This window comes from Oncorhynchus mykiss, chromosome 23, assembly GCF_057628025.1.
Source record: "Oncorhynchus mykiss isolate SJ-2025 chromosome 23, ASM5762802v1, whole genome shotgun sequence".
NCBI classification, from domain to species: Eukaryota; Metazoa; Chordata; class Actinopteri; order Salmoniformes; family Salmonidae; genus Oncorhynchus; species Oncorhynchus mykiss.
Genome location: NC_143044.1, coordinates 31,629,090 through 31,646,852, shown reverse-complemented (window position 1 = coordinate 31,646,852; position 17,763 = coordinate 31,629,090). Strand labels below are relative to the sequence as shown.

Sequence of the window (17,763 nt, the reverse complement as noted above, 5' to 3'; positions counted from 1 at the left end):
CCTGTTTTGTAAACTCACAATGAGTCACTCAGCCACGGAGCAGGAGGAGAGGGCCGAGCCGGCCGGGAGGAAAGGGGACTGTGCAGGATCATAGGATGTGGAAAGGGAGGGGAGTAGAGTCGAAGAGACAGAGTCGGGATAAGTATTTAGCAGAAGGGAGAGGAGATGGACAGGTGAGAATAGAAATTAGTAGACCTGTGTCACCACCACCAAAGACCAGGTGCTCTCGGACTATGAGAGAAACAGTCAGATGTAGAGTAGCAGTGTTCTCTGGGGTGATACATGTCTTTTGTCAGGGCCAGAAAGTCGAGGAACTGAAGGGCAGCATAGGCTGAGATGAACTAGGCATTCTTGACCGCAGAGTGGCAGTTCCAAATGCTGCCAGAGACCAGGAATTCCACATGGATTGTCCGTGCAGGGTGCACTAAATTAGGAGGGTTGCAACCAAGTTGTGGGGAACGTCTGTAAATCCTACAGGGGTAGGTGCAAACAGGTATAGAAAACACACAGGGTTCACAAAGCTGCAAAATCAGAAAGTAAATAACTAGGTAAGATATACTCAAGTGAGAGTGTGGAGCCTTCCTCCAACAACTCCACAGAACCGTCTTTGTTTCGGCGTTGGTCTTAGTTATGAGACCGAACTGACACAACCGCTCCTTACAGCTATCGCTGAGAAACCAGGGAAGACTGAAGAACTAACACTAATTGCTAATTGCTTATCAGAGGTGGAGAGCACGCATCCCTGTACTAATTGCTGATTGCCTAGGAGAAGCGAAAGCACTCCCCCTCCAATATAGCCACTGATTACCCAAAAGAAGTCACAAATGGCCCTGTACCTTCATCCTGATTGATGTGTCATGAACTATCTGCAAATTATGAACAGTCAGCAGACACCAAGTAGGTCACTGTGAAGACAGGGAGCACTTAAAGTAGATGACCCTAGCTAGCTTACAGACAGTACTAGACATCAGTAGATAAAGACAACAAAAAAAATGATACTATCAGGAGTCCTCAAGCTATAGAATGAAGCACACTGAGATGGTGCCTGAGAAGCTGGTTATATGCAGTACACTCAGAAAAGAGATGTTAACCACTGTGCCACAAAGAGGGACTTATGGTAATTACAATTGGCTCAGAACAGGGCAGCACGGCTGGCCCTTTAAAGTAAACGGAGAGCTAACAATGATATGAATGTAAATCTCTCATGGCTCAAAGTGGAAGAGAGATTGACTTCATCACTACTTGTTTCTGTAAGAGGTGTTGACATGCTGAATGTACAGAGGTGTCTGTTTAAACTACTAGCACACAGCTCAGACACCCATGCATACCCCACAAGACATGTCACCAGAGGTCTCTTCACAATGCTCAAGTCCAGATTTAAAATGTAAATAAAAAAATAATAATAAAAAAAGCTAAAAATACACCTTATGGAACAGCGGGGACTGTAAAGAGACACACAAAGGTGCAGACACAACCATACGCACACAAGCGCTAGCACACACACTCTACACACACGTACATTATAATATTGTTGTATGGTGGTGTTATACAGTTTGTATTGTAGATATGTAGTGGTGTAATAATGTTATATGATGTCCTGTTTTCTCTGTTTTTATATGTAATGTAAGTGCTTTAATGTGTTTGGACCCCATAATAGATATACAGTGCCTTGCGAAAGTATTCGGCCCCCTTGAACTTTGCGACCTTTTGCCACATTTCAGGCTTCAAACATAAAGATATAAAACTGTATTTTTTTGTGAAGAATCAACAACAAGTGGGACACAATCATGAAGTGGAACGACATTTATTGGATATTTCAAACTTTTTTAACAAATCAAAAACTGAAAAATTGGGCGTGCAAAATTATTCAGCCTTAAGTTAATACTTTGTAGCGCCACCTTTTGCTGCGATTACAGCTGTAAGTCGCTTGGGGTATGTCTCTATCAGTTTTGCACATCGAGAGACTGAAATGTTTTCCCATTCCTCCTTGCAAAACAGCTCGAGCTCAGTGAGGTTGGATGGAGAGCATTTGTGAACAGCAGTTTTCAGTTCTTTCCACAGATTCTCGATTGGATTCAGGTCTGGACTTTGACTTGGCCATTCTAACACCTGGATATGTTTATTTTTGAACCATTCCATTGTAGATTTTGCTTTATGTTTTGGATCATTGTCTTGTTGGAAGACAAATCTCCGTCCCAGTCTCAGGTCTTTTGCAGACTCTATCAGGTTTTCTTCCAGAATGGTCCTGTATTTGGCTCCATCCATCTTCCCATCAATTTTAACCATCTTCCCTGTCCCTGCTGAAGAAAAGCAGGCCCAAACCATGATGCTGCCACCACCATGTTTGACAGTGGGGATGGTGTGTTCAGGGTGATGAGCTGTGTTGCTTTTACGCCAAACATAACGTTTTGCATTGTTACCAAAAAGTTCCATTTTGGTTTCATCTGACCAGAGCACATTCTTCCACATGTTTGGTGTGTCTCCCAGGTGGCTTGTGGCAAACTTTAACCGACACTTTTTATGGATATCTTTAAGAAATGGCTTTCTTCTTGCCACTCTTCCATAAAGGCCAGATTTGTGCAATATACGACTGATTGTTGTCCTATGGACAGAGTCTCCCACCTCAGCTGTAGATCTCTGCAGTTCATCCAGAGTGATCATGGGCCTCTTGGCTGCATCTCTGATCAGTCTTCTCCTTGTATGAGCTGAAAGTTTAGAGGGACGGCCAGGTCTTGGTAGATTTGCAGTGGTCTGATACTCCTTCCATTTCAATATTATCGCTTGCACAGTGCTCCTTGGGATGTTTAAAGCTTGGGAAAAAAAATGTTGTATCCAAATCCGGCTTTAAACTTCTTCACAACAGTATCTCGGACCTGCCTGGTGTGTTCCTTGTTCTTCATGATGCTCTCTGCGCTTTTAACGGACCTCTAAGACTATCACAGTGCAAGTGCATTTATACGGAGACTTGATTACACACAGGTGGATTGTATTTATCATCATTAGTCATTTAGGTCAACATTGGATCATTCAGAGATCCTCACTGAACTTCTGGAGAGAGTTTGCTGCACTGAAAGTAAAGGGGCTGAATAATTTTGCACGCCCAATTTTTCAGTTTTTGGTTTGTTAAAAAAGTTTGAAATATCCAATAAATGTCGTTCCACTTCATGATTGTGTCCCACTTGTTGTTGATTCTTCACAAAAAAATACAGTTTTATATCTTTATGTTTGAAGCCTGAAATGTGGCAAAAGGTCGCAAAGTTCAAGGGGGCCGAATACTTTCGCAAGGCACTGTAAATACCCTTATGACAACTGTCTTGTGGTAGTAACAGGTGGTGCCTGATGTAGTCAGAGATGTGCTGTTGACAACTAAGCATTGATTGGATTGTTTATCTGGAGTTCATTTTAATCCTAAAAAATTAATAATGTATCTAACATTTGCGTCTTATCTAACCTGCCTTTTAGACTTGGCAATCTTTATTTTTCTGTTATGTACCTTTTTGCTGTGGTCTCCTGTGGAATAGACTTTGTGTGAACTTTGTGTTTGTCTCTCTCTGTGTTCCTATCAGTGTGGTGAATGCTCTGGAGCTGAAGGGCCACCTCCACAAGCAGGCCAAAAACCTCTCAGCTGGGATCAAGAGGAAGGTGAGACAGAAAGAGGGAGAGCAAGAGAGAGTTCCACTTCACACTCTTACTCTCCACACACCTTTACATAACACTGTGGAAAGGGAGACTTTTAGTTTGAAACTGCCTGCCAGGGAGACCTTTGGAGAGCTGAAATGGGCCTAGCAGTACCATCCATCATTTAATTTGACGTTTGATAATAGAGAGAGGAAATGAGGTGAGTATTTCCTCCCTCTGCCAGCTCAAACAACCCTACAATGTTAGCTGGTGTGTGTGTAAAATAACCACCAAGCTTAGCCCATAAACATTAACCAAATCCTAAAACCTTACTTTGCTCACTTGTTTAATTTGTATATCTGTGTCACAGTATGTTGACTGCTGTCTCAATCTCTGAATGCTCAGCTATGAGAAGCCAATTGACGTTTACTCCTGAGGTGCTGACATATTGTACCCCCTACAACCGCTGTGATTATTATTTGACCCTGCTGGTCATCTATGAACGTTTGAACATCTTGAAGAATGATCTGGCCTTCATGGACAATTTTATAATCTCCACTTGGGAAAGCCAGAAGAGGACTGTCAACCCCTCAGAGCCTGGTTCCTCTCTAGGTTTCTTCCTGACTTACTAGGGAGTTTTTCCTAGCCAACCTTGCTTCTATATCTGCATTGCTTGCTGTTTAGAGTTTTAGGTTGGGTTTCTGTATAAGCACTTTGGGACTTCTGCTGATGTAAAAAGTGCTTTATAAATACATTTGATTTGATTGTTGCGTTTTCTTTGTGCATTTTAGCCTAGCCCAAACATTCAAATCCTTTTGCCCTCACTAATTCTCATTTGCCTGTTTAATTTGTATCTGTGCCACACGTTGTTGACTGTGTTCCTTTGTGTTTGCTGTTTATGTGTTTCAGTTGTGCTTTGCTCTCAGCATGTTGGGGAACCCTCAGATAGTTCTGCTGGACGAGCCTTCTACAGGGATGGACCCCAAGTCCAAACAACGCATGTGGTGAGACCCATGCTCCTCTCCCTGGGACAGGCACAATCAGACCAAAACAATGTTGTTGACAAGAAGTAGTTGTGCGGTACAAGGCTGAGAAATTACAGCAAAATCACACTGCAATCAATAGAAACCAGAATGTATCGTGTTTCATTGTGTAATTTGTACATATACACTATATATACAAAAGCATGTGGGGACACCTTCAGTGGATTCAGCTATTTCAGCCACACCCATTGCTAACAGGTGAATAAAATTGAGCACACAGCCATGCAATCTCCATAGACAAACATTGGCAGTAGAATGGCCTTACTGATTAGCTCAGTGACTTTCAAAGTGGCACCGTCATAGGATGCCACCTTTCCAAAAAGTCAGTTTGTCAAACTTCTGCCTTGCTAGAGCTGCCCTTATTGTGAAGTGGAAACGTTTAGGAGCAACAACGGCTCAGCTGCAAAGTGGTAGGCCACACAAGCTCACAGAATGGGACCACGGAGTGATGAAGCGTGTAGCGCATAAAAATAGTCTGTCCTCGGTTGCAACACTCACTAACAAGTTCCAAACTGCCTCTGGAAGCAACGTGAGCACAAGAACTGTTCGTCTGGAGATTCATGAAATGTTGTTCCATGGCTGAGCAGCCGCTCACAAGCCTAAGATCACCATACGCAATGCCAAGCGTCGGCTCGAGTGATGTAAAGCTCGCCGCCATTGGACTCTGGAGCAGTGGAAACGCTTTCTCTGGAGTGATGAATCACGCTTCACTATCTGACAGTCCGACGGACAAATCTGGGTTTGGCAGATGCCAGGAAAACGCTACCTCACCGAATGCAAAGTGCCAACTGTAAAGGGGGGAATAATGGTCTGGAGCTGTTTTCCATGGTTCGGGCTAGGCCACTTAGTTCCAGTGAAGGGAAATCTTAACGCTACCGCATACAATTTGGACAGTTTGGACATTCTAGATGATTCTGCGCTTCCAACTTTGTGGCAACAGTTTGAGGAAGGCCCATTCCAGTTTCAGCATAAGAATACCCCCGTGCACAAAGCGAGGTTCATATAGAAAATGTTTGTCAAGATCAGTGTGGAAGAACTTGACTGGCCTGCACAGAGCCCTGACCTCGACCCCATCGAACACCTTTGGAATGAATTGGAACGCCGACTAACCCAACAGGCCTAATAGCCCAACATCAGTGTCCCACCTCACTAATGCTCTTGTGTCTGAATGGTAACAAGTCCCTGCGGCAATGTTCTAACATCTAGTGGAAAGCCTTCCAAGAAGAGTGGAAGCTGTTATTGCAGCAATGTTCTAACATCTAGTGGAAAGCCTTCCAAGAAGAGTGGAGGCTGTTATTGCAGCAATGTTCTAACATCTAGTGGAAAGCCTTCCAAGAAGAGTGGAGGCTGTTATAGCAGCAATGTTCTAACATCTAGTGGAAAGCCTTCCAAGAAGAGTGGAGGCTGTTATTGCAGCAATGTTCTAACATCTAGTGGAAAGCCTTCCAAGAAGAGTGGAGGCTGTTATTGCAGTAATGTTCCAACATCTAATGGAAAGCCTTCCAAGAAGAGTGGAGGCTGTTATAGCAGTAAAACGGGGACCAACTCCATATTAATATCCATGATTTTGGAATGAGATGGTTGACGAGCAGGTGTTCATACACTACATAACCAAAAGTATATGTCAACTTCAGTTTCAAAAGTTTTCAGTTAGTTTTTTAGTTTTAGATTTTCATTGTTCTACTCTGTTAAGTAGCCAGTAAAGTGCTAAGGCTGTGGTCCTTCTGTCCCTCTGGTTCGTCCTGTCTCCAGGAGGGCTATCCGGGCAGCGTTTAAGAACCGCCAGCGTGGGGCCATTCTGACCACTCACTACATGGAGGAGGCTGAGGCTGTGTGTGACCGCGTGGCCATCATGGTGTCAGGGCAGCTCAGGTGAGTGTTGGGGTATCAGAGTAGGGGTGAAGATGGATAGAGAATGCACTTGCCACTGGCTGTTTGTGGTCTGCCCTCCCAAAGCTCTGACATTGGGGCTGGCTTTGGGGAAAAGGTGTGATATGTTGCAATTACATTGCTTTAGCTAATAATCTATGTCGCAGTAACTAGGTTATAAATAACTTTGTTGCAATGACTTTGTTACAAGTACTTTTTATCATACTGTGGGTACGGTTTATCTAGTTGTGATGATGGTGATGTGTCTCAGGTGTATTGGGTTTATCTAGTTGTGATGATGGTGATGTGTCTCAGGTGTATTGGGTTTATCTAGTTGTGATGATGATGATGTGTCTCAGGTGTATTGGGTTTATCTAGTTGTGATGATGATGATGTGTCTCAGGTGTATTGGGTTTATCTAGTTGTGATGATGGTGATGTGTCTCAGGTGTATTGGGTTTATCTAGTTGTGATGATGATGATGTGTCTCAGGTGTATTGGGTTTATCTAGTTGTGATGATGGTGATGTGTCTCAGGTGTATTGGGTTTATCTAGTTGTGATGATGGTGATGTGTCTCAGGTGTGTTGGGTTTATCTAGTTGTGATGATGGTGATGTGTCTCAGGTGTATTGGGTTTATCTAGTTATGATGATGATGATTATGTATTTCAAGTGTGTTGGGTTTATCTAGTTGTGGTGATGGTGATGTGTCTCAGGTGTATTGGGTTTATCTAGTTGTGATGATGGTGATGTGTCTCAGGTGTATTGGGTTTATCTAGTTGTGATGATGGTGATGTGTCTCAGGTGGGTTGGGTTTATCTAGTTGTGATGATGATGATGTGTCTCAGGTGTATTGGGTTTATCTAGTTGTGATGATGGTGATGTGTCTCAGGTCTATTGGGTTTATCTAGTTGTGATGGTGATGTGTCTCAGGTCTATTGGGTTTATCTAGTTGTGATGATGATGATGATGATTTGTCTTAGGTGTATTGGGTTTATCCAATTGTGATGATGTTGATGATGTGTCTCAGGTGTATTGGGGAGTTGATTTGTGGTCGTTGTGATTAGGATGATGATGATGTGTCTCAGGTGTGTTGGGTTTATCTAGTTGTGATGATGATGATGTGTCTCAGGTGTTTTGGGTTTATCTAGTTATGATGGTATGTCTCAGGTGTATTGGGTTTATCTAGTTGTGATGGTGATGTGTCTCAGGTGTGTTGGGTTTATCTAGTTGTGATGATGATGATGTGTCTCAGGTGTTTTGGGTTTATCTAGTTATGATGGTATGTCTTAGGTGTATTGGGTTTATCTAGTTGTGATGATGATGATGATGATGTGTCTCAGGTGTATTGGGTTTATCTAGTTGTGATGATTTTATTACATTTTTATTTCACCTTTATTTAACCAGGTAGGCTAGTTGAGAACATGTTCTCGTTTACAACTGCGACCTGGCCAAGATAAAGCATAGCAGTGTGAACAGACAACAACACAAAGTTACACATGGAGTAAACAATAAACAAGTCAATAACACAGTAGAAAAAAATAAAAAAAGAGTCTATATACATTGTGTGCAAAAGGCATGAGGAGGTAGGCGAATAATTTCAATTTTGCAGATAAACACTGGAGTGATAAATGATCAGATGGTCATGTGCAGGTAGAGATACTGGTGTGCAAAAGAGCAGAAAAGTAAATAAATAAAAACAGTATGGGGATGAGGTAGGTAAATTAGGTGGGCTATTTACCGATGGACTAAGTACAGCTGCAGCGATCGGTTAGCTGCTCAGATAGCAGATGTTTAAAGTTGGTGAGGGAGATAAAAGTCTACAACTTCAGCGATTTTTGCAATTCGTTCGAGTCACAGGCAGCAGAGAACTGGAAGGAAAGGCAGCCAAATTAGGTGTTGGCTTTAGGGATGATCAGTGAGATACAGTGTGTGCTACGGGTGGGTGTCGCCATCGTGACCAGTGAACTGAGATAAGGTGGAGCTTTACCTAGCATGGACTTGTAGATGACCTGGAGCCAGTGGGTCTGGCGACGAATATGTAGCGAGGGCCAGCTGACTAGAGCATACAGGTCGCAGTGGTGGGTGGTATAAGGTGCTTTAGTAACAAAACGGATGGCACTGTGATAAACTGCATCCAGTTTGCTGAGTAGAGTATTGGAAGCTAATTTGTAGATGACATCGCCGAAGTCGAGAATCGGTAGGATAGTCAGTTTTACTAGGGTAAGTTTGGCGGTGTGAGTGAAGGAGCCTTTATTTGCGGATTAGAAAGCCGACTCTAGATGTTGGCCGAGGTTGGAGGAGCCAGGAGGAAGGCATGGCCAGCCGTTGAGAAATGCTTGTTGAAGTTTTCGATTATCATGGATTTATCGATGGTGACCGTGTTACCTAGCCTCAGTGCAGCGGGCAGCTGGGAGGAGGTGCTCTTGTTCTCCATGGACTTTACAGTGTCCTATAACTTTTTGGAGTTAGAGCTACAGGATGCAAATTTCTGCTTGAAAAAGCTAGCCTTTGCTTTCCTGACTGACTGCGTGTATTGGTTCCTGACTTCCCTGAACAGTTGCATATCGCGGGGACTATTCGATGCTATTGCAGTCCGCCACAGGATGTTTTTGTGCTGGTCGAGGGCAGTCAGGTCTGGAGTGAACCAAGGGCTATATCTGTTCTTAGTTCTGCATTTTTTGAATGGAGCATGCTTATCTAAGATGGTGAGGAATTGACTTTTAAAGAATGACCAGGCATCTTCTACTGAAGGGATGAGGTCAATATCCTTCCAGGATACCCGGGCCAGGTCGATGAGAAAGGCCTGCTCGCAGAAGTGTTTTAGGGAGCGTTTGACAGTGATGAGGGGTGGTCGTTTGACTGCGGACCCGTAGCGGATACAGGCAATGAGGCATTGATCGCTGAGATCCTAGTTGAAGACAGCGGAGGTGTATTTGGAGGGCCAGTTGGTCAGGATGACGTCTATGAGGGTGCCCTTGTTTACAGATTTAGGGTTGTACCTGGTGAGTTCCTTGATGATTTGTGTGAGATTGAGGGCATCTAGCTTAGATTGTAAGACTGCCGGGGTGTTAAGCATATCCCAGTTTAGGTCCCCTAACAGAACAAACTCTGAAGCTAGATGGGGGGCGATCAATTCACAAATGGTATCCAGGGCACAGCTGGGAGCTGAGGGGGATCGGTAGCAGGCGGCAACAGTGAGAGACTTATTTCTGGAGAGAGTCATTTTTAAAATTAGTAGTTTGAACTGTTTGGGTATGGACCTGGAAAGTATGACAACTTTGCATGCTATCTCTGCAGTAGACTGCAACTCCTCCCCCTTTGGCAGTTCTATCTTGACGGAAAATGTTATAGTTGGGTATGGAAATCTCAGAATTTTTGGTGGCCTTCCTAAGCCAGGATTCAGACACGGCAAGGACATCAGGGTTGGCAGAGTGTGCTAAAGCAGTGAGTAAAACAAACTTCGGGAGGAGGCTTCTGATGTTGACATGCATGAAACCAAGGCTTTTTCGATCACAGAAGTAAACAAATGAGGGTGCCTGAAAACATGCGGGGCCTGGGTTTATCTCCACATCACCCGCGGAACAGAGGAGGAGTAGTATGAGGGTGCGGCTAAAGGCTATCAAAATTTGTCGCCTAGAGCGTTGGGGACAAAGAATAAAAGGAGCAGATTTCTGGGCATGGTAGAATATATTCAGGGCATAATGCGCAGACAGGGGTATGGTGGGGTGCGGGTACAGCGGAGGTAAGCCCAGGCACATGATGATGTGTCTCTGTCTCTCAGGTGTATTGGGTCTATCCAGCACCTGAAGGGGAAGTATGGGCGTGGCTACAGCCTGGAATTGAAGCTGAGAGAGGAGCTGACGGGGCTCCAACAAGTGGCACTGCTCCACAAGGAGATCCGTCGAATCTTCCCTCACGCTGCAAGACAGGAGAGGTGAGTCAGAGCAAAGGTGTGTGTGTGTGTGTGTGTGTGTGTGTGTAATTAAATGCTTAAGCCTGCTGCCTCTGTCTTGCAGCTTTGCCACCCTGATGGTTTACAAGATCCCCATGGAGGATGTCAAGTCACTGGCCAAGTCCTTCTCTCAGCTAGAGAGTGGTGAGTGTGTGTGATCACACTCTGACCATCTGCCTCATGTTTCATTGATCCGTTACAATTTAGGCAAAATGCATTGTGTTCTAATGTTTTCTGCTCTCCGCTTCCTCCAGCTAAGCAAGCCTTCAACTTTGAAGAGTACAACTTTTCACAATCAACCTTAGAGCAGGTAATTACTCATTTGTGAACCTTACCTTGAATATCATGTGATGTTACATCAACTGCAATGCAAACTCCATCCACTTCCTGACTATTTGTCTTAGCTAGTCTCTCTCTTGCTCTCTCTCACCCCATCTCTCAGGTCTTCATGGAGTTTGCTAAGGAGCAGGAGAACGAGGAGGAAGAGGTGGGTTCCCTCAGCACCACGTTCCAGTGGCAGCGGCTCCGCCAGGACGGCCCTGTGCCTGTCAACCACACAGACAGCATTGTGCACCAGCTCTGAGCTCCACTGGGGGGGGGGGGGGGTGGTGGTGTCTGTGGCCGGCACAGTCTCTGGGCTCCCATTCTCCCTGCCTACATGGCACTAACCTCGTCCCCAGCCTAAAGAGGCTGGAATCGAGTTTACTATGGCACAGGCTATGCCAGCCCTAGCAATGCACTCACCCCTCACCTCACGGCTAACACCAACACCCACCACCAGCCCAAACTAATAGGACAAGATGGGCGTCACAGGACGGATGGATGCCCCTATGGACATGGCCCTGGAGGGCTAGCAACTATACACTCACACCGGAACTGTGTGTGTTTGGGATGGGAAGTCTCTCTGGGGCTGAGGTGTGTGAGTTGTCCGAACTACTGTGTGTTTTCTGACCTTTGCACTGACTAACCAAGGGGCCTGCTCCACTCCACCCAACCAGAATCTCCCTCCTCTGATGACGCACTGATACGACTAATACCTACTACGGTTTTTTAATAGGTTTTATTTTATTTTTTACCTGAATTCACAGTAAGTTCGTATATATGGATATATATATTTAAGCAATAAGGCCCGAGGAGGTGTGGTATATGGCCAATATACCACGGCTAAGGGCTATTCTTATGCATGACCCATCTCGGAGTACCTGGACACAGCCCTTAGCCATGGTATAATTGCCATATACCACAAAACCCGAGGCGCCTTATTGCTATTATAAACTGGTTACCAACATAATTAGAGCAGTAAAAAATAAATGTTTTGTCATACCTGTGGTATACGGTCTGATATACCACAGCTGTCAGCCAGTCAGCATTCAGGGCTCGATTCAGGCTTCAAACATAAAGATATAAAACTGTATTTTTTTGTGAAGAATCAACAACAAGTGGGACATAATCATGAAGTGGAACGACATTTATTGGATATTTCAAACTTTTTTAACAAATCAAAAACTGAAAAATTGGGCGTGCAAAATTATTCAGCCCCTTTACTTTCAGTGCAGCAAACTCTCTCCAGAAGTTCAGTGAGGATCTCCGAATGATCCAATGTTGACATAAATGACTAATGATGATAAATACAATCCACCTGTGTGTAATCAAGTCTCCGTATAAATGCACCTGCACTGTGATAGTCTCATAGGTCCGTTAAAAGCGCAGAGAGCATCATGAAGAACAAGGAACACACCAGGCAGGTCCGAGATACTGTTGTGAAGAAGTTTAAAGACGGATTTGGATACAAAAAGATTTCCCAAGCTTTAAACATCCCAAGGAGCACTGTGCAAGCGATAATATTGAAATGGAAGGAGTATCAGACCACTGCAAATCTACCAAGACCTGGCCATCCCTCTAAACTTTCAGCTCATACAAGGAGAAGACTGATCAGAGATGCAGCCAAGAGGCCCATGATCACTGGATGAACTGCAGAGATCTACAGCTGAGGTGGGAGACTCTGTCCATAGGACAACAAGTCGTATATTGCACAAATCTGGCCTTTATGGAAGAGTGGCAAGAAGAAAGCCATTTCTTAAAGATATCCATAAAAAGTGTAGTTTAAAGTTTGCCACAAACCACCTGGGAGACACACCAAACATGTGGAAGAAGGTGCTCTGGTCAGATGAAACCAAAATTGAACTTTTTGGCAACAATGCAAAACGTTATGTTTGGCGTAAAAGCAACACAGCTGAACACACCATCCCCACTGTCAAACATGGTGGTGGCAGCATCATGGTTTGGTCCTGCTTTTCTTCAGCAGGGACAGGGAAGGTGGTTAAAATTGATGGGAAGATGGATGGAGCCAAATACAGGACCATTCTGGAAGAAAACCTGATGGAGTCTGCAAAAGACCTGAGACTGGGACGGAGATTTGTCTTCCAACAAGACAATGATCCAAAACATAAATCAAAATCTACAATGGAATGGTTCAAAAATAAACATATCCAGGTGTTAGAATGGCCAAGTCAAAGTCCAGACCTGAATCCAATCGAGAATCTGTGGAAAGAACTGAAAACTGCTGTTCACAAATACTCTCCATCCAACCTCACTGAGCTCAAGCTGTTTTGCAAGGAGGAATGGGAAAAAATGTCAGTCTCTCGATGTGCAAAACTGATAGAGACATACCCCAAGCGACTTACAGCTGTAATCGCAGCAAAAGGTGGCGCTACAAAGTATTAACTTAAGGGGGCTGAATAATTTTGCACGCCCAATTTTTCAGTTTTTGATTTGTTAAAAAAGTTTGAAATATCCAATAAATGTCGTTCCACTTCATGATTGTGTCCCACTTGTTGTTGATTCTTCACAAAAAAATACAGTTTTATATCTTTATGTTTGAAGCCTGAAATGTGGCAAAAGGTCGCAAAGTTCAAGGGGGCCGAATACTTTCGCAAGGCACTGTATATATATATATACTACAGTTCAAAAGTTTGGGGTCACTGAGAAATGTCCTTGTTTTTGAAAGAAAACCTAGGCAGAGTTCCTCTGTCGAGTGTCTGTGTTCTTTTGCCCATCTTAATCTTTTATTTTTATTGGCCAGTCTGAGATATGGCTTTTTCTTTGCAACTCTGCCTAGAAGCCAGCATCCCGGGGTCGCCTTTTTACTGTTGACGTTGAGACTGGTGTTTTGCGGGTACTATTTAATGAAGCTGCCAGTTGAGGACTTGTGAGTCGTCTGTTTCTCAAACTAGGGGCGGCAGGGTAGCCTACTGGTTAGAGTGTTGGACTAGTAACCGTAAGGTTGCAAGTTCAAACCCCCGAGCTGACAAGGTACAAATCTGTCGTTCTGCCCCTGAACAGGCCCCACTGTTCCTAGGCCGTCATTGAAAATAAGAATTTGTTCTTAACTGACTTGCCTAGTTAAATAAAGGTAAAAAAAATTAAAATTAAAAGACACTCTAATGTACTTGTCTTCTTGCTCAGTTATGCACCGGGGCCTCCCACTCCTCTTCACAGAACAGATTCTGGGTAGAGCCAGTTTGCGCTGTTCTGTGAAGGGAGCGTTGTATGAGATCTTCAGCAATTTCTCGCATAGCCTTCTTTTCTCAGAACAAGAATTGACTGATGAATTTCAGAAGTGATTTGTTTCTGGCTATTTTGAGTCTGTAATCGAACCCAGAAATGCTGATGCTCCAGATACTCAACTAGTCTAAAGGCCGGTTTTATTGCTTCCTTAATCAGCACAACCGTTTTCAGCTGTGCTAAAATAATTGCAAAAGGGTTTTCTAATGATCAATTAGCCTTTCAAAATTATAAACTTGGATTAGCTAACACAACGTGCCATTGGAACACAGGAGTGATTGTTGCTGATAATGGGCCTCTGTACGCCTATGTAGATATTCCATAAAAAATCTGCCGTTCCCAGCTACAATACTCATTTACAACATTAACAATGTCTACACTGTATCTCTGATCAATTTGATGTTATTTTATGGGACAAAATATTTGCTTTTCCTTCAAAAACAAGGACATTTCTAAGTGACCCCAAACTTTTGAACTGTTATTTATATATATATAGTATTTATTGATTCCTTTTACTTTCCATCCATTTCCCTACCTGGGGTACCCTCGTCCCTAGGCAAATTGGAAGTGTCTAGTGAACAAGATTATCCATGGGGAATCAGTGCAGTAAGTGTGTTTGCTCGTGTCTTCCACTGTGTTTGTGAAACTTTGTGTGTTTTATAACAACACCAGTCCAGTTCTGGGTCTAGATCCACTAGAACCAAAGCAGTACATCCCTATTTACTCACACACTCCTAACCTAACACGTTGACACTAAGGTGCTTTTAGCGTCTGTAGCATGATATGGACTATTTGTGTCGTAGTTGTGTCGGTTGCTTGTTCTGGACGTGTGAGTACAGATAAACTACTGACATATCAACTGACAGATCTCCAGTACAGACAGAGTTACTGGCAGATGGAGTGGCCTTTTTTTGTTGCAAAAGAGGAAACCCAGCCGAACTGGAGCTCCAGTCCCTCTCCTCCCCTGCATCGCCCTCTGGTGGGTGTGAAGAAAATCACACCTCACTCTGCCTCTGCCTCTTCTGCACTAAGGGTTTGCTGCTGTTACTGTATGTTTCTCTCTGGCTGCATCTGAAATGGCACAATATTCACTACTTGCTCTGGTCAAAAGTAGTGCACTATATAGGGACTAGGGTGCCATTTCCTCTGTGTTTCTGTGGGGCACTGTGAGTGCTGTATCTCCTCTACACCAGCATGCATTTTAGTGTTGTTCAGGCCCATTGTATACTATAAACACAGCTCTCCCAAGTTCTCATAGACAAGGAGAAAGAGGCCTGCTTTTCAGTGACTTAACATGCTTGTCTGAGAGGAAGAATTATGGATAAATAAGGAGAAGATGGTCAGTATTGTAGTGATGTTATAAAAGGCACAAGTGTATGGAGGGTTTAGGGTGGAGAGTTTAGGACATGTGCACACACTTCCCAGTGGCCTTCCACTCCTACAATACTTTAGTGTCTAAATAGGAATGATAGGTTGGTAATGTAGTATCTTAAATTCACATCAGTACATGTAGCACTCTGGCTTCATCAAACATTTGGTATGGGAACCAAGTCACCAACCCTAGAGAATCATTCAATTTGAAAAATATTGTTTGGAAGAGTAGTTCTTGTTTTTATTTTATTATTATGATATATTTGGATTATTTTATCTTGGCCAGCTGTGCTCAAATTGGTATTTTGTGATAAAGTGAATCTTGAATGTATGAAAAAAATCATGCCTCCAAAAAGAGGCTTCTTATTTTATCTAGGTGACTTAGTTTTTGAAGTTCTGTTGGACTGAAAGGAGCTCGGTTTTCACTCTGTCACTCTGGTGCCGCTTTTAACCACATATATATTTTATTATTTGTATTTTGTGTGTGTGTGTGTGTGTGCGCGTGCGTGCGTGACTTATGTTTGGCTACTGTTATAAGACTGCTACAGTACTAATATAACCCTCTCCAGGGAAGCACACTAATAAGTGTTGGTGCAATACTTAAACAATTTTAACAGTAAAAATGTTAACTTTTTTCTTGTGACATTCAGGTGAGCTTTGAAAGAGCAAATAAGAGATGAACAGAAGGGAGTTAAGAAGAGAATTCTTAGTATGTGAGGATGGAGGAACTGAGAGAATATGTTGGTTTCCTTGGTTTCCAAATTGAGAGTTCATGGAATTGAACTAATGTTTTCAGATGACACTTTTGACCCTATTTGTGATGCAGGCGTATGCTCGGCATGGTAGATTCTTGATTGCTTGAAACGCATGATCCCTCTGGTTGCAAGTTGCATCACATACTTACAAAGATGCAAACACAATTTCAGGATGCTCTAAAAAAGTGTCTACAATACCTAACTGTCTATATGTCTCACTAAAGGTAAAATATATTGTACAGTGCGGCATAATATTATGTCTAATTTGATATATTTTCCTGTAGCATAAATCACGAGTGCTTGCATTTTCTACAGAAGTGTGTTCTTCATCGTTCCGTAGAAGATGTGTCGTAGTAGAGAATATCATCCTGCCGTAGAAGATGTGTCGTAGTAGAGAATATCATCCTGCCGTAGAAGACGTGTCGTAGTAGAGAATATCATCCTGCCGTAGAAGATGTGTTGTAGTAGAGAATATCATCCTGCCGTAGAAGATGTGTCGTAGTAGAGAATATCATCCTGCCGTAGAAGATGTGTCGTAGTAGAGAATATCATCCTGCCGTAGAAGGCGTTTCGTAGTAGAGAATATGACAGTGAGTCAGATTTGTTGATGTCTCGCCAGCCTCTCTCTGATACTGAGACTTAATATCAGTATGTTGGCCATGAGTCTGAATTAAGAAACATTCACAGAGAACAGGAGGCCTTCACTTATTGTTTACGGGTGGTGTGGCCATAGAAATATACTGTTGGCCTGAGGGGCGCTGTCCCTTCTAGCGATTATATTTCTGAGTGTAGCGCCTATTTCGGGCAGTGATAATCATTGAGCAAAATGCCTCTTGTCCCTTTTTGCCTTCTAACATAAACCCACCTCCCCTCCCTCTCTGTCAACTAGATACAGTGGGGCAAAAAGGTATTTAGTCAGCCACCAATTGTGCAAGTTCTCCCACTTAAAAATGAGAAGACAAATCCAGAAAATCACATTGTAGGATTTTTAATGAATTTATTTGCAAATTATGGTGGAAAATAAGTCGTCCTGGTCCCTTTGCAGAAAAACAGCCCCAAAGCATGATGTTTCCACCCCCATGCTTCACAGTAGGTATGGTGTTATTTGGATGCAACTCAGCATTCTTTGTCCTCCAAACACGACAAGTTGAGTTTTTAACAAAAAGTTATATTTTGGTTTCATATGACCATACGACATTCTCCCAATCTTCTTCTGGATCATCCAAATGCTCTCTAGCAAACTTCAGACGAGCCTGGACATGTACTGGCTTAAGCAGGGGGACACGTCTGGCACTGCAGGATTTGAGTCCCTGGCGGCGTACTGTGTTACGGATGGTAGGCTTTGTTACTTTGGTCCCAGCTCTCTGCAGGTCATTCACTAGGTCCCCCCGTGTGGTTCTGGGATTTTTGCTCACCGTTCTTGTGATCATTTTGACCCCACGGGGTGAGATCTTGCGTGGAGCCCCAGATCGAGGGAGATTATCAGTGGTCTTGTATGTCTTCCATTTCCTAATAATTGCTCCCACAGTTGATTTCTTCAAACCAAGCTGCTTACCTATTGCAGATTCAGTCTTCCCAGCCTGGTGCAGG

The 17,763-nt window shown here is 43.4% G+C and overlaps 1 protein-coding gene across 1 annotated transcript in view; it reads left to right on the top strand.

Moving 5' to 3' along the window:
* abca5 (ATP binding cassette subfamily A member 5) overlaps window positions 1-11,809 on the top strand; it is a 97,282-nt gene extending 85,473 nt beyond the window's left edge. The window contains exons 31-37 of the mRNA XM_021581043.3: window positions 3,567-3,642; window positions 4,528-4,622; window positions 6,414-6,533; window positions 10,313-10,465; window positions 10,548-10,627; window positions 10,738-10,793; window positions 10,926-11,809. Coding sequence (XP_021436718.3) covers window positions 3,567-3,642; window positions 4,528-4,622; window positions 6,414-6,533; window positions 10,313-10,465; window positions 10,548-10,627; window positions 10,738-10,793; window positions 10,926-11,066 — 721 coding nt within the window. The 3' untranslated portion in view covers window positions 11,067-11,809. The remainder of the gene's footprint in view (window positions 1-3,566; window positions 3,643-4,527; window positions 4,623-6,413; window positions 6,534-10,312; window positions 10,466-10,547; window positions 10,628-10,737; window positions 10,794-10,925) is intronic.
* The last annotated feature ends 5,954 nt before the right edge of the window (window positions 11,810-17,763 follow it).